General features: G+C 42.8%; 1 protein-coding gene across 3 annotated transcripts in view; it reads left to right on the plus strand.

Moving 5' to 3' along the window:
• Positions 1-27452, plus strand: part of gramd4a (GRAM domain containing 4a) — a 70561-nt gene extending 43109 nt beyond the window's left edge. Inside the window, exons 1-18 of one of the 3 annotated variants that reach the window (XM_008306511.1) lie at positions 823-1227; positions 6060-6180; positions 8006-8067; positions 11133-11271; positions 11815-11840; positions 12472-12563; positions 13385-13476; positions 14138-14186; positions 14298-14369; positions 14454-14497; positions 14586-14695; positions 16279-16433; positions 17729-17746; positions 18709-18853; positions 18994-19087; positions 19400-19490; positions 20734-20802; positions 22916-27452. In XM_008306511.1, the coding sequence (XP_008304733.1) occupies positions 1125-1227; positions 6060-6180; positions 8006-8067; positions 11133-11271; positions 11815-11840; positions 12472-12563; positions 13385-13476; positions 14138-14186; positions 14298-14369; positions 14454-14497; positions 14586-14695; positions 16279-16433; positions 17729-17746; positions 18709-18853; positions 18994-19087; positions 19400-19490; positions 20734-20802; positions 22916-23026 (1593 nt within the window). In that variant the 5' untranslated portion in view covers positions 823-1124 and the 3' untranslated portion in view covers positions 23027-27452. Of the gene's footprint in view, positions 1-822; positions 1228-6059; positions 6181-8005; positions 8068-11132; positions 11272-11814; positions 11841-12471; positions 12564-13384; positions 13477-14137; positions 14187-14297; positions 14370-14453; positions 14498-14585; positions 14696-16278; positions 16434-17728; positions 17747-18708; positions 18854-18993; positions 19088-19399; positions 19491-20733; positions 20803-22915 lie in introns of those variants that run through there. The other 2 variants (XM_008306512.1, XM_008306513.1) reach the window with 2 other exon arrangements.
• Positions 27453-27678: the final 226 nt, after the last annotated feature.

Below are 27678 nucleotides of genomic sequence, written 5' to 3' on the forward strand. Positions count from 1 at the left end.
ATTTATAGTTCAAGTGTGATCGGGGCGTCGTCTCTCGAGACGAAGGTGAAGCTTGAAAGAACACGCCGTCTCACAATGCTGTCTGTCTTGTACAGCAGCAGGGGTTGGATAAATCATTATATCATGCTCTTATTGCCAGGCTTTTCTCTTCCTGGTGCTGGGCTCGGGTTGTTTTCTCTTCCACTTTTCATTGGTCAGTGCCTTGAATGGTGCCTTGACATCTGCGATCAGCTGGAGGCCACAAAGCTCGACCTCCCCTTTCTGCTCCAGTCAGCCGGTGTCGTGGCAGAAAGCGTACAACGCCGGGAACAATGAGAGGCCAATGTGAAGCAGCTGATTCTCTCCCTCCCTCTCTGTCTCTCTTTCTCTGAACCCCCCTCCTTCCCTTCCTTTCATGAAAGGAGTCATTGTCTCTGGCCTGGATTGAAAAACTCGCACAGTACTTTTCCTTTGAGCTCTTAAAAAACTTTGCCTGCTTAAATGAGAAGTAAGTCGCTGCTCTTGCGTACAGCACTCGTGCACGCTCGCTGGCCATCGCACACATGCTCCTGCTCGCAAATATGAACTTGGCACAAACCACAAACCTAATAAACCCTCAGTCATATGCACACACTTGCATAAAGCAGTTTTGACACATGAACATGCGTAATGTGAGTGCGAGTCCGACAGCTCCAGAGCATTCAGAAATCTCAGATTCCAGGCCCTCTTAGTGTGCTGGCCACCCTGCAAAGCCCCACCTCTCCCTACCTCGGCTGCCCTCCTTCTCTTTTTACCCAGAGCCTCGCACACTCACAGCAGCTTTGACCATCACTCTGCGTGTGGAGGCCTGTCACAACACTCTGTTGTGCCGCCACTGATGAATTATTTCAGAGCAACCCGTCCCTGATTTCTGCTTCGTCTCTGGATGGGACAACATGGAGCACGTACCTCAACCTTGATGGGCTCGGAGGCGTTTTGAGGTCATCGATCAGCAGAGGGAGGGGGGGTGGGGGGGGACAAAAACGAGCCGGGCCGGACGAAAGTGACCCGCAGCCGTGGCTCGATTTCAAGACCGAACCAAGGCGGCCACCCTGCCTTCCCGGTCCTGCGGGAGCGTGCCAGGGACCGGCCGAATTCAAAGACGCATGGGTGTGTGCAGGATGGAGGACTACACCTTCGACAGCTTTGAACTGCTTTTCAGTGGAGCTGTCGATAAGGTCAAAAGCCATAAAAGTAACCTCAACCTCAGTAAGTCTGACAGCTTTGAACTCGGGGATAAAAGTGCATTTTTAACCTGGAAATAACAACTAACGCATGTAATCAGTGATAGGTGAACTTTTGTTTATCAACCCCACGGAGGTAGTTATCTGATGGCCTCATCTGACCCATGTCAATATTTGTCTCAATTAGCTACTTAGCATCTGAGTGATACGCCAACTTAAAATAGAATCTCCCCGTTGTAGTGGATCATGAGCATGGGAACTGCAGTCCAGTTGGAGTATTAAAATTAGTTTAATGTCACTCTTAGATTCACTTCTTGTATTGTGTGCATGCTGATTTTGGAAATTGTTTTGCAATGTGTGCAGTTATAAAGGAAGTGTGTCAACTGACAGTCAGTGGTGGTTGCCGCTCTCTCGTGACACCTCAGACACCACAACGTTTCCCCCTTTTTTTTATTTGTTGCTTTAGTAACCAATAAGTAGAAAGGCAAAAAAAATCGCTGAGACTGAACAATTTCTCGAAGGAAATTTTCGAAATATTTAACAAAAAGCGTCCTGCTAAAGGAAATCAGCTTCTATTCTTGTAAGACCAGTTTTGTTATTCAATTTTCTGGCAATGTTTTAGTACATATAACATCAGAGTGTTTTACCCGTCTTCTGATATTACCCTTATCTGGTACAAACAAATCCACACCCTTTAACTGCCTTCAGCATCACCAGAATTTACTGCTGCTTTCAAAACCTTAATTACAAGATCCTGTAATGTGTATAAGTCGCTTTACGTTGATGTTTTTTCGTTTCTATTCACAGAAATTAAGCTTTCATGGAAAGCCTGTACAGGAGAGAAGGTCAGCGAGATTAAAAGTGACATCTCCTGGCATGGCATTTAGCTAATCCCCTGTCTGTGAGACAAATGGTCTAGTTACCAGCCTTCATAATGGCCAAAGAGACCCTGTGATATGGTAACCCAGGATGAAGCTGTGTATATATAGAAGACAGCAATCCAATTTTAGAAGCGGAACAGGCGTGTTGACAGTATTATTAATATGCCATCTGATGTAGAGGGCCTCTGTGGAACAGGAAAACGATTGTACTCTATCTTTCTTTGTCTGACACACATACCATAATGTGTCGTGCTGTGCTCCATCACACATTTGTGGCCCCCAGTTCCAGCACATGGACTCTTGGAATGAGGCATCTAGGAAGGAAGCGGCCGGTGTGGAAGGAAACTACAGGGAGGAAATGTACATAGAGGATCTTGGACACAGGAATGATAACACAAGATAAAGGGAGGGGAGTGGGATTCAGCTAGGGGGCAGGAAATACGAGGGGAAAGGCAGGGAGTGGCAGTGTGGGGAGAGGGGAAAAGGTGAACAGTGGCAGGTTTGAAAGACGGTACAGTATAACCCTTATGTGTTGATAGCAGCAGAAACAAACAAGCTGCATTACTTAATCACTGTATTGACATTACAGAATATTGTAACTCAATGTGAGGTCGCGTTCAAGGATTCACATGCAGCAATACACAAGTTATCAGTGCGATGAAATTCTTAGTTCGCACTGCCTTGATTGTTTAAAAAAATAGCCTCATTCAGACACACTCATCACTCGCATCCACTCAGACATACTGAGGTAGCACATATGCACATACCAAGGTTATAAAAACAAAAGCATGAGCAGTATTTATGGTGCAAAATAGTTAAGATCTGCTCGTAAGTACTGATAAAGGCAACGTTGGATATAGTGCGAAACGGGCATGTGCAGTAATATGGGCATAAATTGCAGCACACTGGAATCAGGAATAGTTTTTTACATTTAAAGGAACTTAAGCTAGAGTTAGTCAGACAGAAAAACTGACATGTGGAAGTGGTCACCTGGAGTTGCAGACCCACCAAGAAGTCAATCCACTGAGCACAGTTTAGTTTTGTGCCATACAGTCTTAGCGTTCTCATCAGCAGCTGCCATAGTGGAGCATTGAGCTGCTAAAATGCACATATTTCCCATCAGGAGTTGGTGGGAACCAACGCGTTTTTTGGGTTTTTTTTGTCTTTTTCCTTCAAGGTCTGCAAACCTCTAAAGCTCAAAGTCTGGCGTTTTCTCTCCCACAGTGAGCACTGCTCCTAACCTGCCTGAAAACACCCACTTTGAAGTCCGGACTTTTCTCCCGTTACTTATCTGTGTCACCATGTAACACATTTACATAATGCCTGCTTAGCGGCTAATTTGGCACGCCCTCAAACAAAGAATGAGCAGCTGCCCTCCCAGTCCGTCCACCATTATTTCCCCGCTAGAGTCGCATCTGCTAACTCTAAAACGTCTCAAAGTCTCCAGCTGATAGCGGCAGACAGCTGGCATACAGTCCTGAAACCTCGGGTTACAGTACCTAACTAGTGTTGCTCTGCTTTTGTTGAGCCTGCTGACCAATTAGAGCGGACTTGGCTTTTCAAACAAGGGGGCGAAAAAGATGCTCATGCAGTGTACAGTACGAGAATATGTTGTTTGGACATTAAGGCATGTAAACATATTTCTATAAAGATATATTTATGAACCTGTAAATAAGTATAATATGAGCTCTTTAATCTCATTAATTAGACAAAAACACAAAGGAACAATTATGTTGCTTCACATCTGTTGACATGTTTACCCTGTTAGACTCTATACAGTCGGTGTTAATGATGTTTACAACTTGTTGCACTTTCCAAGTAGCCTAACAAGCAATTAGTACAGGTTTAAATGAGCCACTAACACATTCCCGGCTGCCCCGTCGCCATCAGGAGTCGGTCTCTCTTCGCTTACAATGCAATGTTTGACAGAAAGAAGTTGTTTTGAAGTCATCCTGCTGTTTAGCCTCGGTATAGCCTAAACTCCTGATCCTATTCTACCTACACCAACCAGAGGGCACCGCCGCTGCTGTCAGCCATTTGTTTAATAGGTTTACAGTTAACTGTGGATCTCCTGGCACAAGAAAGCCTAGCGAGCATTAAGCTGCTTAGCCCATTGCAACCTTTGGCCTGCCTCTTGCTGGCTGCACCTACAGACGCACATGCAATCAGTCTTTATGTCTTGTTATCATATATAAATACCGTACTATCAACACATTCTTGTGTTAGGAGGGCGATACAAGCTATGCTAGCAGGCTGGAGGAGTCGTATTACATAGACATAGTCACTGAGTAACTTATACTTTACCTAAAGGTTTTAAAAGATAGAATTCAAAAAGAGCTGAATACTCCTGAGCTGCTCTTCCTGAACCAGAAATGCAAGAAAAAGATACACAATAGGGGAATGTGGAGATATAGTATATGGCCTCTCTCAGGAAGAGCACCCAGGGTTGTAGTCGATGCTGTAGCTGCAGGAGGTTCTGCCAATGAATGTTTTATTAGCGTTAATGGGAAGGGAGAAAGGACAGGGGTGAGATATGAGATTGGGGTGATGAGAAAGAAAAAACGGCAGCTAAATTCTTGTAATATGAATCCTCTGCTGCTAATGGGATGATCTCAGAAAGAGGTTAGAGGGGGCAGCTGATGTACATTTTAATTAACGCCGGGTGCACACCTTTTTGAAATCTATTTTTTTTCTTTCTTTCTTTATGTGCATGGGATTAGTTGTATGCATTTAGAGAGGATTTAATCAGTGCTTTTGTGTGCCCCTGCTGTCTTGGCATCTTTAAGTGAGCATCTGAACACACGCAAGTATTGATTTATTGCTGCACGTGCGCACACTTTCATTGCCTCCCCCGTCCTCCAATATTCATGTGTCCCTTTAATCGGGGACAATAGACGGAGAGGAAACACTGCTGATGTTGCACCCCGGGCATAGAAAACCCTGATACCTGAAACCGGTTGATTCTAAGAGTTGATTGACAAGGAGGAAGCGTGGGGGACAGGTGAAGGTGAAGGATATGGATGGCGGCAGAGGGGAAATGTGAGATGCACCGATAAGCACAGGGGAAAATCTCTGCAGTGTTATTACTTAGAATTTGATCACGTTCAAAATATTTCCATTATTTATCTGTCTTTACTCCAAAACCCACTGGCAGGTTGGAAAGGCATTTTTGAAAAATGACAGCATTTATGAGAGACTGTAAAACAGAAAGAAATGTTGGATTTTGAACGTTCTGACAGTCCTTGAACTACTCGTCTATGAAAGTACTGTTCTGTCGGCTTAAAATTGCGATATTTCATCAAAATCACTTTACCCTACATGTCTCATTTGAGAAAAATTAGTACCAGATTCTGTTAAGGAACAAAAGTTTTGTGCTCTACTGTGTAACTCAGAAGCCATTAGTGAGTCACATGAGAAAAATTCAAGGGCTTCTCCACTGTACTGGGATGAACTGCAGGCTGTGTTTACATGATATAGAGAGGAGACAAATATGGAAACTTGAAACTAAATTTAAGATATAAGTAGTCAAATATGTATATGTGCGTCCTGTGGGCACTTGGAAAAATCTTTACAGCATTAGAACTTTGTTTTGATGCACAAAAGCTATTTTTGAGTTCTCTCTACTTCTAGCCATGTTTGTGCTCATCACATAGAGGTCTGGGATTTTATATGTCGTTAAAAAATGAGCCCACAGTTAATAACAATAAGACAGGAGTAAAAAAATAAATAAATCCCAGATACTGCTTGTAGGATAAATTGATTATTCTCTAAATTAATCTGTTTTCGTGCAGTTGAAGTTGGAAATGAAAGTGCATCCACACCGCAGGATTCAATTCTCCACATAGATTAAATCTAAAATACCTTCATTCATACTTACCGACGTCCTTTTCATGACCCTCACCGTGTATGCGGGTGTTATTGTTTTCATAACACAATTTAAGATACTGATCTACTGTGTGTGTGTTGTGTTTTCCAGAGGAGGAGCTGAGGAAGTTGCGGGAAGAGACCAATGTGGACTCCCTGCGGCAGGAGCTGGAGAGAGAGCGCAGCAAGAGGATAGACCTGGAGCAGAAGATGAATGAGGTGCTCAAAACCAGGTAAGGCGACAACAGTCACGTGCACAAGTGGACGACGGCGGATAAACAGGAAGTAATCGTGAGGGAAAGACAGGAAGCCGTGACGCTGCACTTTGCAACAGTTCAGCTCAGCAGAGTTTACCATGGGTCAGTTTGGCCGCTGTGTGTGCCAGCGTCGGTGCTACCCAAGATTTCTGATATAAATAGAAGCATCAGCAGCTTGGTAGGCGGAGAATTCCACAAGGAGGTGCGTCTCTGCGTGTTTTGAGGGGGATGGAAAGAGAGAAAAAAAAAACAGAAGCGAGTCACAAGTCACCAATCCGAGTCGCCAAATGCTCACTGTGACACGGAAGCTATGCTGGTGTCAGGAAAAACCTGCGTCTGTTGGCACCGGCCGAGCCCTTAAACCCGGGGTGAAGGGCCCCCGAGTGTGTGTGTGTGTGTGTGTGTGTGTGTGTGTGATCAAGTGATGCCTCTTTGGCTGCCGGTGGGAAATTCCACTGGTGATCTCTAAGTGATTACCAGCACAGAAAACATGGCCTCAGGAATGTCAGAGACAGTTCAAGAGTTTGTAAGGGCTGAGATAATGCACCATGACTTGGGAGTTTTCCTCAGTTAATCCTTTAGCAAGTTCCAGATGGAGACATTCATGTGAGGACAGCAGGCAGTAAACATTTCTTTCTAACACGAATACTCAAGTCCCCACAACCAACTTCTCTTGAAGCCTTAATTATCAGTGAAAAATAATTACTTTGTCTTGAGGGAGGAGATTAACACAACCCAAAACTCACCGGCATGTTATCTTTAAAAAGAATCACAAATATTACACCATTAATCAGAGCTAGAAAATAGAAAAATAATAATGTGGCTTTCAAGTTTCAGACGGTCCTTGAACTAATCATGTGTGCTGTGCAGGAAATTAACCAATTCTGAGCTTTAAAGTTGTGATACTTCATCAAAATCACTTTATCTTGTCTCCTCAAAAACAAACTGTTTGCGCCGGCAACTGAAGCAACAGAAAAGCAACGATCACATTAGACACTCAGCTTTGGCAGACTCTGCTGAACTGCAGGCCGTGCTTAAACAGAGTAAATAAAGTATGAACACAAATGTAAGAAAGTAGTAAAGTAGCTATAGTATGTAGAACCACATTTGTTCCAGTTTTGGTATGTGGGTACTTGGAAAAATGCCTTCCGTATTGATTCCAGGTATTTTTGTACAATAATTAATCCGAAAAATTCAACTTTCGCGTTTGTATTTTTAGGATTTATGGCAGTATTACTTTGGTATATTGCACAAAAGATGTTTTAAGAGGTGTAGAACTTTATTTCGCAGTAAAAAAGTGAGTCAAAATGTGACAGGAGCAACAAAAACCCAGCTTGGGGTTAAACCATTAAAGATGAGAGGGTGAAACAAATACACTCTGTGTGCTGTTTCTTCCTTAGACTTTATTTGTTTGCATTTATGACTCCATGTTTGTGCTTTACTTTTAGCTCCTGTTTGCATGCAATTAGCGCGACACTTAAATCAAAACACTGTATGGAGCTCATGTGTGAAGTTAGAAGAGAACGCGTGCTCGGTGTTGGCATAAACTTTCCTCTTTCACTCTTTGTTTTTGTGTTTTTTTTTCCGCTGGCATTGATCATTTTGTCACCCATCTGCTGTGAGATGGCAACAGCGACATCACTGACCTCGCACAGACACATTAGCACCGACGTTGCTTCTAATCAGTCTGTCTCTTTGTGCTGCATCAGTCTTGCGTTGATTGGTGCAGCGTGGCAGCTTTCCACATATTAACACGTGAACTTTCTGTCATGACAAATCTCCCTCCTTCTCTCTCTCGTAGACTCGAGGACTCTCCACCGCAACCTCCCCGAAAACAGCAGTCGCCCTCGAACAATGGAACAGGTGAGACCCCCTCCGGAGGACGACACAGAGAGAGAGAGCGGGTGGGTGGGAGTCGAGTGGGAGCCCGGGGAGCCGACAGGAAACGAGGAAGGAAGGACGTTGACGTCTTCCAAGTGTGGGAGTCAAACGGTTTGCTCTCAGGGGGAGGTGGGGAGGGGAGGTAGATGTAGGATGTGTGTGGCGAAGTGCTCGATGGTGCGTCGGAAGTGTTAGCGGGTTACTGCAGGGCATGAAGCAGCGTGGAGCGTGCGTGACAACACACTCGCAGGGTGTTTTCCGGTGTGCGGTTTGCAGTATCAACAACCAGTAACGAGCGATTCTGCCGTGGAGGTTATTCGCTGTCATTACTCCTGATCCACACTGCCAATTTCCGCACCATAGGAATGTGTGGATTTTGTACAAGCGAGGGGGGAGAGGAGCTCGTTAGCGCAATAATAGTCAGGTGGTTTTTGTGATGTGTGTGTGTTTTGTGTATATTTGAACTAAATAACAGCCTTTGTCATAGCTTGACTTCCAATGACCCAGTGACTCTGTGTGTGTGTGTGAGTGTGTGTGTCGTTTTACAGAAAGGGAGGGAGAGACGGAACGGCTAATTTTGGAAAATAGGTTATGATTGTAGATCACTTCATCTAGGGCAGACATGCCCGAGCTTTAGCTGGTATCGGAGGTGTGTGCCAGTGTTTATCTGGATAGATTAATACCGTTTGAGTTTAGCTTGTGCGGCTAAAGCGACAGAGAAAGTGAGCATAATTTGAGAAAGAAGGGAGACTGAGCAGAGTAATTTGGGCCGATGAGACTGTGTCAGCTACAAATTAAAATGGAGTCTAACAGAATGCGATGCGACCCTACTTGAGCTTTCACTTTGCCATAAATGCATTAGCTGTTTTTTTTTTTTTTTAAACAGTATTTATCCTCGCAGGGAAATGTGACTGAGCACTCGGGCTGTTAGTCAGCTGCTACAGCTGCTCGGTACAACTCACAGTAAATTGGTTTACACTGAGAGGTTACGCCACAGCAGCTGAGGGTTCCAGTCTTTGCTCAGGGGCACTTCAGCGTTAGCAGTTGACTCTCTGCTCATCTCCATCATCCCCGAAGCAATGTGACAAGCTTTTTGTCCTTGTTAGCATTATGTGCAGTGTACAATTATAACAGGGCCACATTCACCACCTGACATTCTGAGTAATTTTTAGAACAATTTAATTTCTTTAGTGACTTTAAACAGCTTAGAATTCTAAAATATTAAAGTGAGATGCCCCAATAAATTATCCACAAATGCTGTCCCTAATTAGAAAACCTGGAAACACATTTGAAGTATTGTTTTATATCATGTTTGTATCTGGGCTGCAAGGTGGAGCAGTGGGTAGCACTGTTGCCTCACAGCAAGAAGGTCGCCGGTTCGCATCCAGTGGAGTCTCCATGTTCTCCCCGTGCAGCGTCGGTTCTCTCCAGGTTCTCCGGCTTCCTCCCACACAGTCCAAAAACATGTTGAGGTTAATTGGTGATTCTAAATTGTCCGTAGGTGTGAATGTGAGTGTGCTTGGTTGTCTGTCTCTAAGTGTAGCCCTGTGATAGACTGGTGACCTGTCAGGGTGTCCCCTGCCTTCACCCTGAGTCAGCTGGGATAGACTCCAACCCCCCCATGACCCTAGTGAGGATTAAGGTGTATAGATAATGGATGGATGGATGTTTGTATCTCTTTATGCGGCTCAAACCTTTTGCTACTACCAAGGTAGCAGCCGCTCCGTGTGTAATTCGTTTGGTAACATTAACTTCAACCTCTAAATAATAATATAGTAATTTAGCACAGCCCCTCGCCCTTTGAAAATCACATTATTAGTCACACACTGTGCCCATGCTCGTATTGTATTGTGACATTTCAACAAGTAAGCACAGTTTAATCTGCTCTCTTCGGTTTCGCTTATATGTTTTTGGTTTGGAAAAGCTGATGAAAACACACAACACTCCAAATCTCTCTTATTTAATAAACCTCTTAATTACCACGGCAGCATCATGCATGTGGAGCGATGCACAACCAGGACAGAGGGGTGTGCTACGAAGTGAGATTAATGAGTTCATGAGGTACGCCGAGTCTTAAAGTAGACTTTTCAATGTCACAAAGGTGTCTCTCTTTTAACCTGGGTAGGTCACCATGGTAACGGATGCGTCACAGCTAGCCTGCTCCTGAGGAGGTTCTGTTCAGCTGTATGAAGTGCCACCATATTCACATCCATTTTCAGCAGAGGGGATAATATGTTGTCAATGCAAACCTGTTGAGCTGTACATCAGTCGTGCTATTGAATGAAACTGTGCAGCTACAGTATCTCATCTGCATCCATGTGGAGGTGCAGAAAAGGCAAAAAACACAGTCATATACTTGGTTCTAAATTTGCTGCCGAGACTGATCTACACACAGCTGGAACAGGGGCGAATAGAACACAGATTAGAAAATTTAACTCTGTTTGTATTTATCATTGAGAATATTTAATTTTACTTTGATGTGACCAAAGCTGAAGTGATGTCCACACATCCTCCGTTATGGGACAGTGTCAGAGCCAAATGCACTTCTCGAGTATCATGTTTAAATGTATGAAGTCTAAAGTTTAAGACCTCTAATGTGCAGCTGTCATGTTAGTGTGCACTGAGTCGTAAAATCAGTATATTCTCTTACATAATTCACACAGTTCCAGTTCTTTTTATCGTCATACATGTTGATATTCTTTAAAGCTCTCCATTTTAACAACGTGTTCCTTTTGACTGAAGAATGTGGCACGCGATCGGTTCGGTTAATAACCATCGTCTCAGCTTGGGGTTTTAGGTTTTGTTAATCTAGCTAACACGAGGAAAGCTTGGCTTTGTTAAACACGCTTCTTAATGCAGACCAGACCAGGTTCAATCGTTTCAGTCTCACGACAAGTCACGAGACAAATGACATTAATTGATTGATGAGATTAGCTCACCGCATGTCCGTCGTTTTATTGGAACAACACTTCACTGCTGGTGCACTCAATTAAAAAAACACAAGCTTAAAACAACAAACACTAACTCGATCCGTCTGTTCTGTTTAGCGGATAAACAGCAGAAGGAGGTGTGGAGTTCACGGCTGCAGAAGTGGCTGTACGAGCGCTTCGGGGTTTACATCGAAGACTTCCGCTTCCAGCCGGAGGAAAGCACCGTGGAGGCCGAGGAACCGTTAAGTGCTAAAAGGTGGGTAGGACCCGCTCTGGAACAGAACGTGAAGTGTCCGTCCTCAGGTATTCACTCTGCGGCTCTTCAGTATTGTGGAGTAAGACAGCGGGACGGCAGCAGGGGAGCACTAAAGGTGTACAGCAGGCGGCAGTTGTCACAGCGGTCAAGAATTGGCAAAATCATTTCTTGTATGTGGAGAATAGAATCACCGTTCACACCTCGAATATGTGTTTTGATGAAAACATGTACCTGAGACACACTGACTCACTGTTAGTTTGAACTGTTCAGCCGCATGGTATTAGCTGCCTCATGATGTCCTCAGATCAGGTTTTTATTTTGCTCAGAAAGGACAGAGGACATTGGAAGCTTTCTTTCCTTGTTTAGTTCCTCTGCCGCTTCTTTTTCTCCTCCCCTGTAAAGGAGAGTGAGTCATGCCACTCCAATGAAAGCCAAAGTGTTGCCACCTCCTCTCACAGATGAAGCAGCGTTTTGTTTGTATGTCCTCATACGTGAGCGTCTACGTGTGTTCTGACCTTCACTTTTTGTGTGTTTTCCGTCCAGGTTGACAGAAAACATGAGGCGACTCAGTAAGTACTCCAACACACACAATTACATGGAAAGGTTGCTAGAATATTAGCTTTGTAGGATTTGGTTTTATACACTTAATGCATCCCTTAAGAAAACCAAATCATTTACGTGCAGTATAGTTGTTGATGCAACAAACATAATACTGTCCTTTTGTTTGAATTTGACACACAACACTGACCCTCCACAGCAGCGCTACCCAACCACCGGGTCATTTGGTACCACAGAAAGCAAAGAAAACTTTTATTTTTTATTTTACTTCTGGCTGTTTCAGGGTGTTTTAAAAAAATGACGAGATCATTTTCACGTCACTTGCGTCGGTGCTTGTTTCCAGCATCATGCCCGACCGTTAAACGAATCTGCCAAAATGACTAGAAAACAAACGTCTCTGGAGAGACTCTATGCTGAGACAGAAGAAAAAGTACATACATAATTAACAATAAAAAGTAATTTTATTCATTTACGACACTTTTTTAATTGAAAAAAAAAACAAACATGGTTACTTGTTATGTGAAGAAAATTGTCTTGAGAAAAGGTTGTGGACCGCTGCTCTACAGGATAAAGTTATGCATAGAAAATAGACGGATGGATGCACACGACACTGAATATATCCCTGTACCCTTTTTATTACAGAGCGAGGAGCCAGACCTGTCACCAACTTCTTAAGGAACCTCTCCGCCTTATCTAATTGGCACTCCGTCTACACCTCAGCTATTGCCTTCATTGTGAGTGTACACTTTTCCCACTCAGAACACACATGTGAATCTATGTGGCCACCTTATGGTATCCAACCATTTCTATAAGAAGATGTGACTCACTCGTCTCAGTCTATAGGAGTCTAAGCTTTATTAGAAAAACTGTGAAATACGTAGTTTTGCTTTGACCCCAATGGGTCTTACAGCCTTGGTGCATGACCGGGAAGCTAAATGAATGGCAAAGTAATTTCTTTATCACAATGACGGGTTGCAATGGCTCTGCCAAAGACCGCAGAGGTCTAGTCAGATCTTTATTAACATCCCCGGTTCATGGCTGTGTTAAATCATCTTCAGTCCAGTGATTTGCGGCCCTGCCACAGAGATCGTCCTGCTTTAGTGTTCACAGGTGACTCTAATAACATCTTCCTCCCCCATTACATCACCCAAAATTAAAAGCTTCATTCCAGGGTCAGAACCAGCCTCCTCATTCTTCTTTATGCTCATCTTGTCATCAGTTTGTCTCATGCATAAAACAACACTGTTTTCCTGAGCAGAGATCTGTCAAAAGAAGCTGGATAAATGTTGTTGGCTATTAAGACATACTAGTGATAAAACTTAAATTGGAAGCTTCTGCAGCAGCACAGAAATGTGGAGTTCTCTGTCAGCGTTGATGAGCTGCTGTTTAGATCAAACAAATGAGTCACTGCATCAACGCACTGAATACAAATTCCACTTGTCAGCATTATTACCAGAAGAATCTATCCTTGTCCTATAAAGCCCTGGATTTAGTTCACATTGTAAAGTGTAATCACCACTAACAAATGTTTAACTGTGTTTCATTTTGCCTCCAGATTTACATGAATGCTGCTTGGCATGGCTGGGCCATTCCCATGCTCCTCTTCCTGGCAATCCTGCGCTTGTCCTTAAATTACCTCATCGCCAGGTAAAAACACGGATCATTTATTCATCAGACAATGCTGTATTACAGAAACAGCCATCATGTCAGTTCTCTTGTATTGTTACGACACTGTTGAGGGGAGCACTTCTGTCAGACTTTCAGCTCTCGGAATCATCATTTATTTATTATTTTGTGCTATAAAACCAGATTAAACTTCAATACTGAGGTTTGCATGTGTGCCATTGGTTCTTCTTATTTCTCACCATTAAATAAACAAATTGTGCCTCAGATAATGAAACCCCAATTAGAAAACAAGCCTTTTTCATCACTTTTACGCTTCCTAAAAGCTCTTTAAAGGGCACTAAGAATCCACGTATGAAGGGAAAACCCGAACACGTTCTCCTATTATTGATCATTATAATTGCTACTACAGAAGACCAGTAAACAAACAAGACAAAGCACCTGTTTTTACTCACAGCTGCAGGAGCTGAGAAACCAATCCCCTTAAAGCTGGGTATTTTAGGGATCATTATGAAAACAGGTCACATTAGTATTTGTCAGACGTTTGTCTGGACTCAGACTTTCAAACTGGGACACTTGGTCACCTTAAAAGTGATGAAGCGGTTGGAGATGAGTCTTTTGGCCCCATTTCATCCAAATACCGTATAAAGATGCACATTATTTACATGGGCTTCATGTTCTGCAGAGGTTGGAGGATCCAGTGGAGCATCGTGCCTGAGGTCTCTGAACCCATGGTAAGACGACTTCCCTCCTCCTGTTTCGCCGCCGCCTCCTCTTTGTGAAAATATATCCACCAATGGAGGCCAATATGTTGTCTGACCAACTCGTCGCTTTGTTTTATGCAGGAGCCTCCAAAGGAAGACTTGACCGTATCTGAGAAGTTCCAGCTTGTACTTGATGTCGCACAAAAAGCACAGGTACAACACATGCTCGCTGTCAAAGAAGTGCACACAAATAAGTAAACGCTGTTGGTTCACGCGGTGCTTTAACTCTCTTTGCAGAACCTTTTTGGTAAGATGGCGGATGTTTTGGAGAAGATAAAGAAGTAAGTTTGAACAGAAATGTTGCGTTTTACTGTTACGAATCAGCATTATAATACAAATGACTGATGTTTCTGTGAACTTGTCCACCAGCCTGTTCATGTGGGTGCAGCCGGAAAGCACCCGGAAACTTTACATCTGCCTGTGGGTGGCTTTCATCACCTCCTGCGTGCTGCCGTACAAGCTCATGGGCTTCATGATCGGTACGACTTAAGCTGCTTTATCCATCTGACATTCTGTACATTCTGTGTTTAGACCTTGAAAGAATGCAAAGTCTTACGCTCAGTCCCGAGCACACAAACAAGGGCATTCATAGAGAATTGTGTAACTGTTCTCCCTGTGCCTGCGTGGGGCAGCTGCAGGCTATTGACATGTGTATCTGATAACATTAGTTACTACTTTTCCTTGTAAACAGAGTGTTTCCGAACCACTGCAGGCTCGTGTTTCCTGGAAGATGCTTAGAGCTTAAATAATCGTGGACAAAACGGCTCATTCAGCCGAGCGCACAGTCCTGAACACACTCCATTTCTCCTGTAAATGAAAGGAACAACCGAAGTCGCGCTGTTTAAAAGCTTCATTTGGTAGTGAGGTGTTGTTTAACTGTTTGACTATGATTAGGCTCAAAATGTCAACCTGGTTCCAGACCTCTCAACTCCTACCACATCCCAGATTTGTTTAGTGAATCATGGAAGCAAAATAGGAGAGCCAATGGATAAATTACGAATGGAGTCTTCATTTTGCTGCGTAGCGAGCTAACGACCGAGCTACACTTACCGTAATTTTCGGACTACTGAGTGCACCTGAATATAAGCCACACCCACTAACTTTAAAAAGAAAACAAAAACTTGTCTATAAGCCGCAGGTGTCCACGTTGTAACACGAGATATTTACACAGAAAGATTTTTTTAAACTTTTAATTAAATACGTACCGGTAACATACACAAATACGTAAATGCTTTTTTCCGAACAGTGCCTGTAACAACAACAAATACAGCAGCCTACTGGGAAAAGTCATTGATGGCTATCTTCATCTTCCTGCTAAAACCAGTAAAGTCGTCTTCTTCAGTGTTGTAATTGAATTACTTACTGTCAGAATTCCTTCGTCATGCACTTCCTCAGTCTCTCTTTCGTTGTCTTTCTCAATGTCACTTTCGCCTCGAGGCAAATTCGTAAAAATCCGTAAATTAGCCGCATCATTGTTTAAGCCGCAGTGTTCATGCGGGTGAAAAAAGTTGCGGCTTGTAGTCTGGAAATTATGGTAATATGTTGGCACACGTGGATGTGAGCTGCCCAAGTTGTAAGTCCATCTAAGGAAATAACAGTTTTAAAATGTGGATATTTTTCGTGAACGTTATAAATGTTTGCTGCTCCTCACAGTTGTGTTAACTCATAATAACATCATTAAGCAGGGACACTTAGGGACTCATGAGGGAAAAAGTACAGAATTAAAATGCAAAATTCCGCCTTTTTTCTACAACTAATTGGCAAACATGAATATAAAGTCGCCGTCCAGGGTTACTGGCTGTATGAATATGTGATAAAATACAGAAATGTGAATGTACTGAAAAGGCATTCAGTGATGTGAAGGATACAAAACTGTGGCTATTTGTGCTACTGAGATTTAAAATCATAAAAATCCTTGAACTAAAAATGAAAGACTTTTAAAAGGAGGAAATTACTTTATCAAACTTTTTACAACAAGATTGCTGCGGATGATTTTGTCGATAAAGTCACAGCGACGTGTTCCTTTTTTTTTCACATCCGTGTCTGTTTCTTGTCTCTGCAGGCCTGTACGCCGGCATCAAGTTCTTCATCATAGACTTCCTGTTTAAGAGCTGTCCAAAGCTTCGGGACAAGTACGACACGCCCTACATCGTGTGGAACAGCCTCCCCACCGACCCACAGCTCAAAGAGAGGACCAACGCCAACGTGTCGCGGCGGGTAAGGCGGCAGGAACGCACGCACTTCTTTCTCATTCCCTGCCTCCTCTCGCAGGATCAGAAACTCTTTTAAATGACACCAAAACCTCTTTAACCCTCTGAACCCTTAAAACCAGCCAGCGGGTTTGAAAGGCTAAAATACTACCAGATGCAGAGGCAGAGATTTGTTTTGGTTTCGAACTTTCTGAAAATCCTTGAACTAAGAAAATGGGATATGCCTTTTCATCTGGAAACAAATCTTAAAATTATAATATGTATTCTAAATCATTTTATTGGCATGTATCATTTAAAAAATTGGCAAAAATAAACCATTTGCTTTAATCAGATGCTGTAAAAAACAAGAAATTTTGTGGACTTGGACGCAACTGAGAAGCCACGAGTGACTCAGTCGCAACCAGCAATCACCGAATAAAAATCTAGAGACTTTTTTTTTGCTGAACTGGGCCCAACTGCAGGCTGTCAGAGGAAATAGGATTCAAGTATGGGAAGAAACTATGCAAACAAACAAAAAATAAAGAATGTATAAATGTAAAAATAGTCAAATATCTGTAGTATGAAGATTTGTTCTCAATATTCTAACATATATATAGACACTTGGACAAATGCAGAACTTATTGATTCTACATTTTTAACATAAATGATGAAGGAAATTCCACTTTTTTTATTATTTCTGGCATTATTACTTCATCATACTGCAAAGACATGTCTCTCTGCTTCTGTTCCTGGTTGTGCTGCTTCCATAGAGGTGCACAACATTATATTGCAGTTGTGGGGTTTAGAGGGTTAAACTGTCCCTATTTATAGCTTAAAACCTTGGCGTGAACCTACGTTCATACATACAGAGGCTTTAGTTGCATCACAAGACCTTAAGCAGCTACTGCAGTGATGCCGTTGAGGTCCTCTGGAGGTTTAAACAGCCAACAGTTTCTGTGAATTCAGGTTATTTCCATAGAACAATGCGCTGAGCTACTTTGGCAGGGAAAGCTAAAGATGTTAGATGCTGATAATCGCGTTTGAGCGGCAGATTGGTTTAGAGAGAGGCTGCAGGTCCGGCTCAGTCTTTCATGTCGCGCTCCCACTGAAGTGTCAGTTCACCTCCCACTGACCTCCTGTGGCGGAGCGCAGAGGAGGAAAAAAAAAGAAAAGCCCATTAATTATCAAAACATCATCCCTCCTGTCAGTCAGGCATTACAGCTCACTGTCTCTTCTCACTGTGTGGATACCACAAAGTGTCTTGTCTTTACATAAAGTGTGTGGCCTCAGTCACAGGTGTACTCTGTCGTTTCTCCCTCTCAGCTCTCTGCCAGTGAGAAGGTAGGGACCCTGGTGTGTCTCCCTTTGGTTCCTGTACTGTGCCTGGGTGTGCCGCCAAGCTCACCTCAAAGCCTGTGTGCGATGCATAACACACCTTAGGACGTAGAATGGATCAAAATGTCATAACGACGCATTTTCAAATCATTCCTGTATGCTTTTGTTTTTAACATTAAAGCGAATTGTTTTTTGTACTCGATTTAACAATTCCAAGAGACATTTTTGATCCATTGACATTAAATGCTCTGTGAGAAGCAGCAGCAGCGTGTTTACCGAGTAGCTAATCTGCACATAGAGCCGACCCCTGACCGACGTAATTTCATGTTAGCGCATTAAATCCTCCCTCTTCCCATTAGACAAAGTAATTAACCCTCCAGTGTAGCTGCTGTTAGCGTTTATACTGTTGCTTGATTGCCTTCAACTGTTTTTTTTGTTCTTTTTTTTTTTTTTTTACAAATATTTACGCAGGCCTGAGGAATCAGATAATGCCTCCAAGTATGGATTGTAAAAAAAAAAAAAAAAATCAGCATTTCTCACAAACTAACAAGTTTTGTTGGTCTGCCGACTGTCTGTAGCGTTTCGGATGCTGACCGAGTGAATGAATGAATGATGGCTCTCACTCTCCGCTTTGCACGTCACACCTGAGCCTGCAGCAAAGAAGTGCACATGCAGCGAAGCACAAACTGCAATATTGAAAGTTGAGGAGCTGTTTGAAGTTTTTTGGCCACTTGACTGTTGCCCTGAGAAGCTGTGTTTCAAACAGATGTGCACAGACGCTAACGTTAAAATGTTTCCCCCCCTTTTCCTCCTCATGTGTTCACTCATCATCTTTTCTTCCATGCTGTCTGCATGTTGCCTCCTTCTTTTCCTGCTTCTATCCTCCTGTCATTTTGTTTCCTTCCTCCTTTTATTTCTTCCTCCCCTCCCCACCACCACCACCACCGTCTTCGTTCGTCTCTCTCCAGGTTCAGCCAGTGGTTTCTCGAAGCAGCCTCGCCACCGTCCCGTGCGGGGTGAGCAGAGAGGAGGAAACAGGTCGTTCTCACAGCACCAAGAAGGGAGCCTTTCACGAGATCTTCAACCTGCTGGAGTCAGAGCGCCCTCTGGCGGGTGAGGCCACTTACTACAGTTCTTTAAAAAAAAAAGAAAAAAAAAAAGATCAGACCTGATTTCATGTCTATCAGTTCCGAGTTTGACGTCACCGCCACCTGAAATCATGAGCTAAAACCAGCGGTGCTGTGTGTTCTCAGTGTGTGAAAACGGCTGGAGGTGCTGCCTGATAAACAGAGACAGGAAGATGCCCACGGACTACATCAGGAACGGAGTGCTGTACGTCACAGAGAAGTAAGTGGAGCATTCATCTCTCAGGAGAGCATATTTTATCACCAAACGTCTGCTCTGCCTTGGAGATTTCCTCTCAAGTAGGAAGGGATTGGTTGCGATTTGAAACCACAGATTCTCTCTGTGTATCCATCAGTCAGTCGGCAGTGTATCGAGCAGGACAGCGTTCCTCCTGAGAATACATCTGATCTCGTCTGATCTCCTCACTTTGTTGAATATGACTGACACGACGTCCGTTCAGTCTGATGTGGGTTTTGCTGCCCCTGTTTTCCTGATAACTCCCTTCACCGAGGTCTCACTCTTTCTGTCCGTCAGCTACTTGTGCTTCGAGAGCTCCAGCTCCAGATCCAGCTCCTCCAAGAAGAATAAAGTAATCAAGCTGGTCGACATCACCGACATACAAAAGGTAATCACAGTTCAGTACGCTGCAAGAATGGCCCGCGAGCTGCAGACCTCCAGAATAATGCAGCTGAATACGTGTACTTCAGCCACCTGAATCCTGAGCAGGTTCTGGGTGTTCTGTCACATTTTTACTCACTGTGGGCTTTTTTAATATTGCAATATCAGAATCAGAAACAGATTTATTGGCAGGTATAGTTTGCACAATGCGGGGAATTTGTTCTGGCGGGTTGGTGCAACAATAAATACACAGTGAGGAACAATGTACAAGATACAAATATAAAAATAGCTAAAAAATAAAAGTGACTAAAAGTGAAAATAGCTGTAGTCGTGCAAAGCAGAAGCAAAAGATCTTTGTGCAGTGAAGAATTAAGTTTAAATAAGAACCATGGAACTGTAGTTATTTACAAGAGTGCAAAGTGTGGAAGTGCAACATGAGCAATAACAGCGAGGATAATGAGATGGTGAGCAAAGAGGGAACACGTTAATGTAACGTATACTGTCCATAGAGGGGACGGGGGGTCCTGTGCCTCGTTCATGAGGCTGGTGGCACACGGAAAGAAACTGTTCTTGTGGCGGGAGGTTCTGGTCCTGATGGACTGAAGCCTCCTGCCAGAGGGGAGTGACTGGAAGTGTCCAGGGTGGGAGGGGTCGGCCACAATCTTACCTGCAGGCCTCAGAGTCCTGGAGGCGGTATGAAGTCCTGCACCTCTGTGGAAACACCACAACCATATCTAGAAGTAGAAAGAACTCAACAACGTCGTCTTTTTTGACGACCTATATGCTAATTTGTTTTTATACTTAGCTTCTGTCTGTTTTGTGTAAACACAGCCTGCAGTTCAGATGAAAAGCCCTGAAACTTTGATGAAGTGACTGTTTGTTGCAGCAGAATCACAGTTTTGCAGTGAAGCACAGAAATATTTAATTTGCACAGAACCTTAAGGCACATGGCTTATTTTTGATTGTTTTTTTTAATGACACACTGAAACAACAGATTTGGTTGTTTTCCCCAAACAAACCCAAAAGTGACTCGATTAGTTCAAAGAAAGTTAAAAAATCCGTACCTTGATTTTTTCCCCCTGTTTTTGAAGCTTCTTGTTGTGATAAATGGTTTATTTTTTTTTGCCATTTAAAACAGAAAAACAAAAATAACATGCCCTGTGGTTCAGAAGGTAACCTTGATCGATTTAAATGTAGTTATTTGCTGTAGATTTATGATACCTAACAGTCTCCTGTTTCCTCCTCCACAGTACAAAGTGTTGTCAGTCCTACCAGGAAGCGGGATGGGCATCTCCATAGCGACTCCTTCCACTCAGAAGGTACAGACTGTTGCACAAGCAGACCAAGCTTATAAAGAGCCTTTTAAATCATAGACTGGAAGCTTTAGTTTATGTAGAAAATGGGTTTTATAATAAGCTGCCACACGTTTATAAAAGCTACAACCTTGAAGTCATTGTTGTTGCCTCCAGTCGATGGTGTTTGTCCTCGTGTCCTTTCCTTCAACTCCAGAAACTCTTTATCACTACATTTATTTTAATAAAGCCAAAGAATGATTGTAACGCAAACTGACAACAATACATCACATGTAAAACTCCACAAATCTGAGCTGTTGTGTCCATTAATGTGTGATTTATTAGGAATAGCAGGTAACTAGATGACAGAGATGCTGTTTGAACAGTTTGTCCCAGTTCAGCAAAACCAGAGAAGCAGGTACAGGTGCGGTGGTTTGGTTATCACTAAAACAGTAGTTGATATTTATATTACATGCTGAAAGATGAGCTTATATTCTGATGAGGTTTTTACTTCTCTGAGGTTGGAGTTGTGCCGTTTTGCACAACAGCAGCCCCAAGTGGAAACACCAGGTAACTGCAGACATTTTGGGGACTTCAGATACTTTACGTGATCAGTGCATTTGTTTTTATTGCTTACATTTCTTCTGTGTTATTAGTTGAGGTAACTTTTGTACTGATTATTTGCTGCAGCTTCAGATTAAGTTGTTGTTATTATTAATCTGTGTGCTGTAGTTGATCACCAGAGAGCAGTGGAGCTGTCTACACATTACGTTGTTTTTTAGGTAGACAAAAGGAATTAATTGTTCCTTAATGGGTTGAGAATTTTCTAATTTAATAATGTAAGTAAAGCTTTTTAAAAACCATTTGATTATCTGAGAAATGCATCATCTCAAAGCTGAAAACAAGGCTGTTTATCTTAGCTCATGAAAGCACATTCTTTAGAACCTTGAACAAGCTCCAGCCTCTACCTGCGATCCTCTAACTCCGTCTGAGCCCGACAGCCGTTGGCAGAGTCTCACTGACTGTTAATGATTCTCAATTTGTCACCAACGTTCACCAGACCTTTGCTGTTGGAGCCTGTCAGAGGATCTCAAGAACTCTGTGTCGTGTTTCATATCTCTTCTTAAAACTTAGTTTGGCTTTTTCTTAACCCTCAGACCCCCACTGAGTGTCTGGACGGTTTCTGCTCCTGTCACATTTTTTACTTCCTGGATGCATTTTTCTCAGCGATATAAAGTCCTGCACCTCTGTGGAAACAACACAGCCATGATTAGAAACTCAAAGATGTCTCCTATGCGGAAAGTTACAATGACATGAATCAAGAGAATTTTTTTTTTGTTATATATTCATAAAAACTTTGCATAAACATCTGCAATATTTTCCAAGAGCCCACATGTGTTATTAATATTGTTGGGGGGGGGAAATGATGACTCTACCATCTGCTCTACTTAGATTTTTAATTTGCTTCCATACTTATTTTTGTCACGTTGGTTGCAGCTGACTCACTGATGGTTTATCAGTTGCAACAAAAGTGCAGAATTATTGTTTTTGTTTGTTGTTGTTTTTTTGCTGAATCGGGTTAGGGGGGCAAATGGTTAATTTTAGGCAAATGTCTTAATTGCACATGTAGAACATTAGCTTAGATTTGATTGTTTTTCCCGACCAAACTGAAAGTCGCACATGATAAGTTGAAGAAATGTTGAAAAATTGAACCTCTGAGGAGGATTCTTTCTGTTTCTTTCTGATAAATGATGCCATTTTTTACAATTGAAGGAAAACAAACAAACTTGCCTTTCAAACCGGCCATCGTGTTTTGGTGCCCGGAGGGTTAATGGATAGCAATCATCGTATATATTTTAATTACTGTACCGTAATACATCTAATAGTCTGGTTGTTTTTATTGTGTAGCTCTTTTGGCTCTCTTTAAAATAATCTGTATAAATAGGTTTTATTTTTGGACACCAAGCAGAATGTGTTCTAACTGTAACTGTGCAACTACAAGAAACTAATCAGAACATTACTTCCAGTCGTTGGCTCGCTTGTGATCAACTTTTTTTTTTTTGGACCCAGCTCTAATTGTGCAAAAAGAAGTCATACATAGAATGCAGATATCTAACAGTTGCATCCCTGTCTCCTGCAGCCATTGGTCTTCGGTGCCATGATCCACAGAGACGAGGCCTTCGAGGCCATCTTCACCCAGTACATGAAGATCATGACCACCACCAAACCGCCGGCCAGCGCCGAGCTCTAGACGGCCTCCGTCCCCCGGCAGCACGCCTCCACACTGGGCCCGAAATCCGAGGCAGAGATCCTGCCGAGATTCAACCGGACTGGAAGCCACTTTAACTCCACTCTCTCCTGCTGCGCGTGAGCCTCCTCCTCACCTTCTGACGGCCCTCGAGCGGCCCGGCTCCGATTGGCGGAGGAGATTCGTGGGCGTACTTAGTCACGCTCCATCGCGGGCGTCGGACGACATTTTCTAAGCCGAGGAAGTTGAGGATCAGTGTGGTTTTTATCAACCGGCAGAAGGCTGGCGAGGAGGCTGGTCCTCCTCCCACCTCACTGACCAACTGACAGCCGACTGCTTTCCTGACTGACTTGTTTCCGTGTTTGCATGTGTGAGTGTGTGTGCGTGTTAAACTGCGTCAAGTGGCTCTTTTCTGTTTTGTTTAGTTTTTTTCCTCTTTATTCCTCAGTCTGTGGCGTGACGTCTGCTGTGGTTGGAAGATTTTTAAGAAGCGCTCGACCTGGATGTTATAGAATATCATTAAAAAAAAGAAAACTAGCAGGTTAAACAACATTTAACTGCCATTTGTAGGAACAAACAGTTTCAGCTTTACGATTCGCGGCAACCATCGAAATATTTAAAGCGGCTGACACAACTTGTAGGAGTGCGCGAGTGGTCAGCGAGTGTTTTCTTTTTTTTAATACGTATTAGCTGTGAAAACGTCAGAGTTGACTGACACAGAGCCTTTCTGTTAGTTTACATTGCTGCTGTCTATTTTGTTTTTTTTTGTTCCTCCTCTTCTTTCGAGATCAGCAGCGACGGTCTAACAAACTGAAAAACGTTCGCTGCTTCTGTGTTCGTGAATCGTGCGGTGAACTAAAACAAAAAAAGCCTTCGAATTTTATTTTTTTGTCTTCGTAACAATCAGCCTTTTGGTTTTTTTTTTCGGAATAGAGGTGAAGACGAGAGCACAACGCTGAGAGAACAGAACTTTCCCAAGGCACAATCTGTACATACGTCGAGAGATTTTTTTTTTAAATTTTATTTTCTCCATCGCTGGTTTTTCTCCCCGCACTTTAGTAGAAGTGTAGTTGTTGACATTTTCGAGGTAGTGAATAGACTTCAGCTGGTTAGCGCTGGCAGCAGTCTCTCCCACTTAGCGGCGTTTCTCTCCTGTCTGACTACTCGAGACTTTTTCGGCCCGAGTGCAGCACAAACACAGTCCGAGCACGCCGAGTTAAAACCAGACAACCTTCACGCTGACCAAGGGGAAAATGCTGTAATATGAAAATGAACCCACCATCACGGCCCACAGAGGCTCTTCAGACGTTTGAGACTATGAGCATAAATATAAAAAGCTGCTCATCCAAGGCCGGAGCGGGAAAAACAACGACTGGGTGATGGCGCTCAGCAGCTCAGGTTGTTTGAGGTTACAGAAGCAGTAATTCAGGATTTATTAGCTGCATAATTATTTCCTAACGCCGCAGCGAGTGCTCTTCCACATCATCTAAATGTAGGCGCTTTTTTTAAAAAACAAAAGAAAACAACAAAAAAACACAAGTAGTCTATGGAGTAAACGGACAAAGGTCTAGAATATTTCAGCGTCACTTTATTTTAAGACGCCGCTCGCGAGAACAAAGCCGGTCTTTGCTGTCGCCGAGCGGCTCGATGCGTAGAGAATTATAATGCCAAACTACATCAGACACTTTACCGTGTTCTTTTTGCGAGATGAGCGGAACCGGAGGTCGCGATTTCTCTTCTGGTTTTTAGTACGAGAGACGATAGAGTAGCTCCTATGTACCGAACGCCCAGCAGCACAAGCTTTAGTTTCCTTGTAAATCTTACAAAAAACAAACAAAAAACAACACTGTTAAAAGGGAAACCTTGACATTTGATTCCGGTCGGTTTCACTGACCGACCACCTCCAGAAGGATGATTTCTGTTAACTGCCCTCACACTGAAAATGTCAAGGCTTCTCTATACAAGTCCTCTTGTCATCGTTGTGAATTAGAACCAGCTGGATATGAAGTTGCCGCCGATGCAGCGGACCGGCTCACACGTTACCATCGTTTCTGATTTGAACTAATTAAGGATGGACGTTTTTCTTTCTCATCCGTTCGTATGATTTGTTGTCAATAGGCTGCCTTCCCACACATGGATTTTCTATTTTTGTTGAGGAATAAATTCGATCCATGAACGGAGGGGGGGAAAACCTGTGGGACGCTTCGAGCAGGTGAAACCAGTCATGAACGCTGTCTCACTGTGTGATTGGATGGCTCGTCGTAGTCTTAAAGCTTTTACCTGAAGCCTTTTTCTTTTTGTAATCTGTTGACTCTGAGGACGGGCTCCAGCGAGGCCGTCGCTCAGACGAAGCACAGAATGTATCACGTTCTAAACGTCTAGGATTCTTCTGTTTTGTTTTTTTCTTTTTGCCAAATCTTTGATTTTCTGTCTGCCATATTCTGCCTACGCTCATGTTTACAGAAGGTTGTACAAAATAGTTTGTTCTGTTTTTTTTTTTTGTAAACCAGTTTGAATTCCTTTGAGTCTGGAGTTATGAAGACTGGACTGCTGTTCTTGAATTCATGTCTCGGCCCTCGTTGGCTCGACGCCGCTCACGTAACCGCCTCTGCTCGCCAATAGGAAAAAAACCACAGTGACAACAAGAGCAGTATTTTAAACAGTGTGTAAATTGTCATATCTGATATGTGGGTCGTAGTTTAGTGGAAGTAAACACCAGATTGGAGCAGAGGCGGTCACGGTGGACTGAGAAGACAACATCAGTGTTTATGATAGCGTGGTGGGATGCAACTTTTTGAAAAGCTGCAGAAAAAGAGCAAAAGTTGGATTACTAGCATTTTAAAATGATGTGATATTACTTCTTGCTTTCTTACTGAGAGTTAGATGAGAAGGTTGATGCCACTCTGTTCAGTTTACAGTGACAAGGACTGCATGATATGGAAAATCTGACATCACAATGTTTTTTTTTTTCCTGCGGTATACGTTGTGATATTAAAAAATCCAATAATTTTGCACTAGATAATTAATATTTGGAAAGAATTAATCATGCTAGAATGACGGGGTGACTGTCGAGAAATCCATCTGCATTGAAAATAAAAATTTCAATTAAAAAAATCAGCCATTAGCATCTTTTTCATGTGGTGTAAAACTAGCAAGATAGTTTGTTTTCTTTCGAGCTTGTGCTAATTTTAAGTTTTCGATCATCCTTTGCTTGACTTAATGTTTTTGGGTTTTTTTGCAATCAAATCCTCCTTTCAGACGTTTCTCTGCTGTTCATAGCTCATGTTGCTGCGCACATGCGAAGTCTGCATGTCTAAAAACACCGTACATGAAGTTAAAACTGGAGTAAATCACGTTCTACTGGACAGACGTCTCTTAGTTAAGATTAGCCAGTTTGATTAGTCGTGCGTCGTTTTAGTATCAAGCAACAAAAAAGTTGTAAATTTAAGTTAATTTGCTTTATATCACGTCCTGCTTTTGAACGTCTCACTGAAACGATAAGTTTGTGAGTGAGGTTAGACGTTGTTTCCTGCTAAGCTAAGTTAACATGACTGATTCAGAGACTTTTTTTTAAGCTAACTTCGCCACTCAAAGTCCTGCAGCACCTTTCAATTAGAAATCAAAACCCTGTGAGGCTAACCGCTCAGCTGCCATCAATATGTGATCAACTCGTGATTACAATGAACCCAAACGACTCACGTGTGACCCCTCGAGGCGCTAACGACGCCACACAGGAGTTTAATTAAACCTGAACAGCTAGGAGGTGAAACATCTTCCAGAAAGTCGATCTTTAAGTCCAGTTGTTCTAGCGGTAGAACCCACCCTGACTGTCGTCCATACAAACACGAGGCTTCCGTCAATCTTCTCATCTGACTCTGGGTAAGAAAGCAATTAAGTGAGTTTTCTGAAAATGTTAAGATGTGCTTTTGAACGGCGACACGCTGCCAACGACGCAGGGCGGTTGTCTTCTCAAGGTCCCCCTCAAGTCGGCGTCCTCGCAGTACGTGGTTCTGATTTCTGAGAGCGTCTCCACATGTGAGCGATCCACTCTGAGCGAACAGAACTTCACTGCTCGTTTAGGACAAAAAAAATCAAACAGCCTGACATGAAGTGAGTTAAAAAGATTCCTGTTTTGTGGACCGCGACAGCTCTCATAATATTTGGTCAGTTAATCTCAAATTAAAGCCTAAGTGTTACTGGGGAAACACTGCAGTCATTAAAATGAGTAATTAATTTGTCATCTGTGACAGTGGCTATGATGGCTTCCTCCTTTTTTTGTTTTTTTTTTTCTTTTTTTGTCAAAGAGGAATTTGTATACAAATTACTGTACAGTGAAGAAAACAAACCACTGAGTTTTTAAAAAAGACATGTCTATTGTAAAGGATAATGTGATGTACATTTTTTAATTTAAGTAAATGAATTTAAGGTATTTCTGTGCCTCCCGTCTTCTTTCAAAGCCGCAGTACCTCCCCGCCGCCACATGAGGTCACTGTGAGACTTCGCATCGACTCTAATTGGGTGTTTTCATTTTCTCCCCGTCTCCTCTGAGAGTTCGGAGGTCAGGGTGAGCTGCCCGACCTTCTCACTCAAGGATTTTCACTGCCGTGTGCGTAGGAATAAGAAAGTAGGTGCTTTGACACGTTCTACATGCCTGG

Source organism: Stegastes partitus, unplaced genomic scaffold (assembly GCF_000690725.1).
Source record: "Stegastes partitus isolate 25-593 unplaced genomic scaffold, Stegastes_partitus-1.0.2 Scaffold3680, whole genome shotgun sequence".
Classification (NCBI taxonomy): Eukaryota; Metazoa; Chordata; class Actinopteri; family Pomacentridae; genus Stegastes; species Stegastes partitus.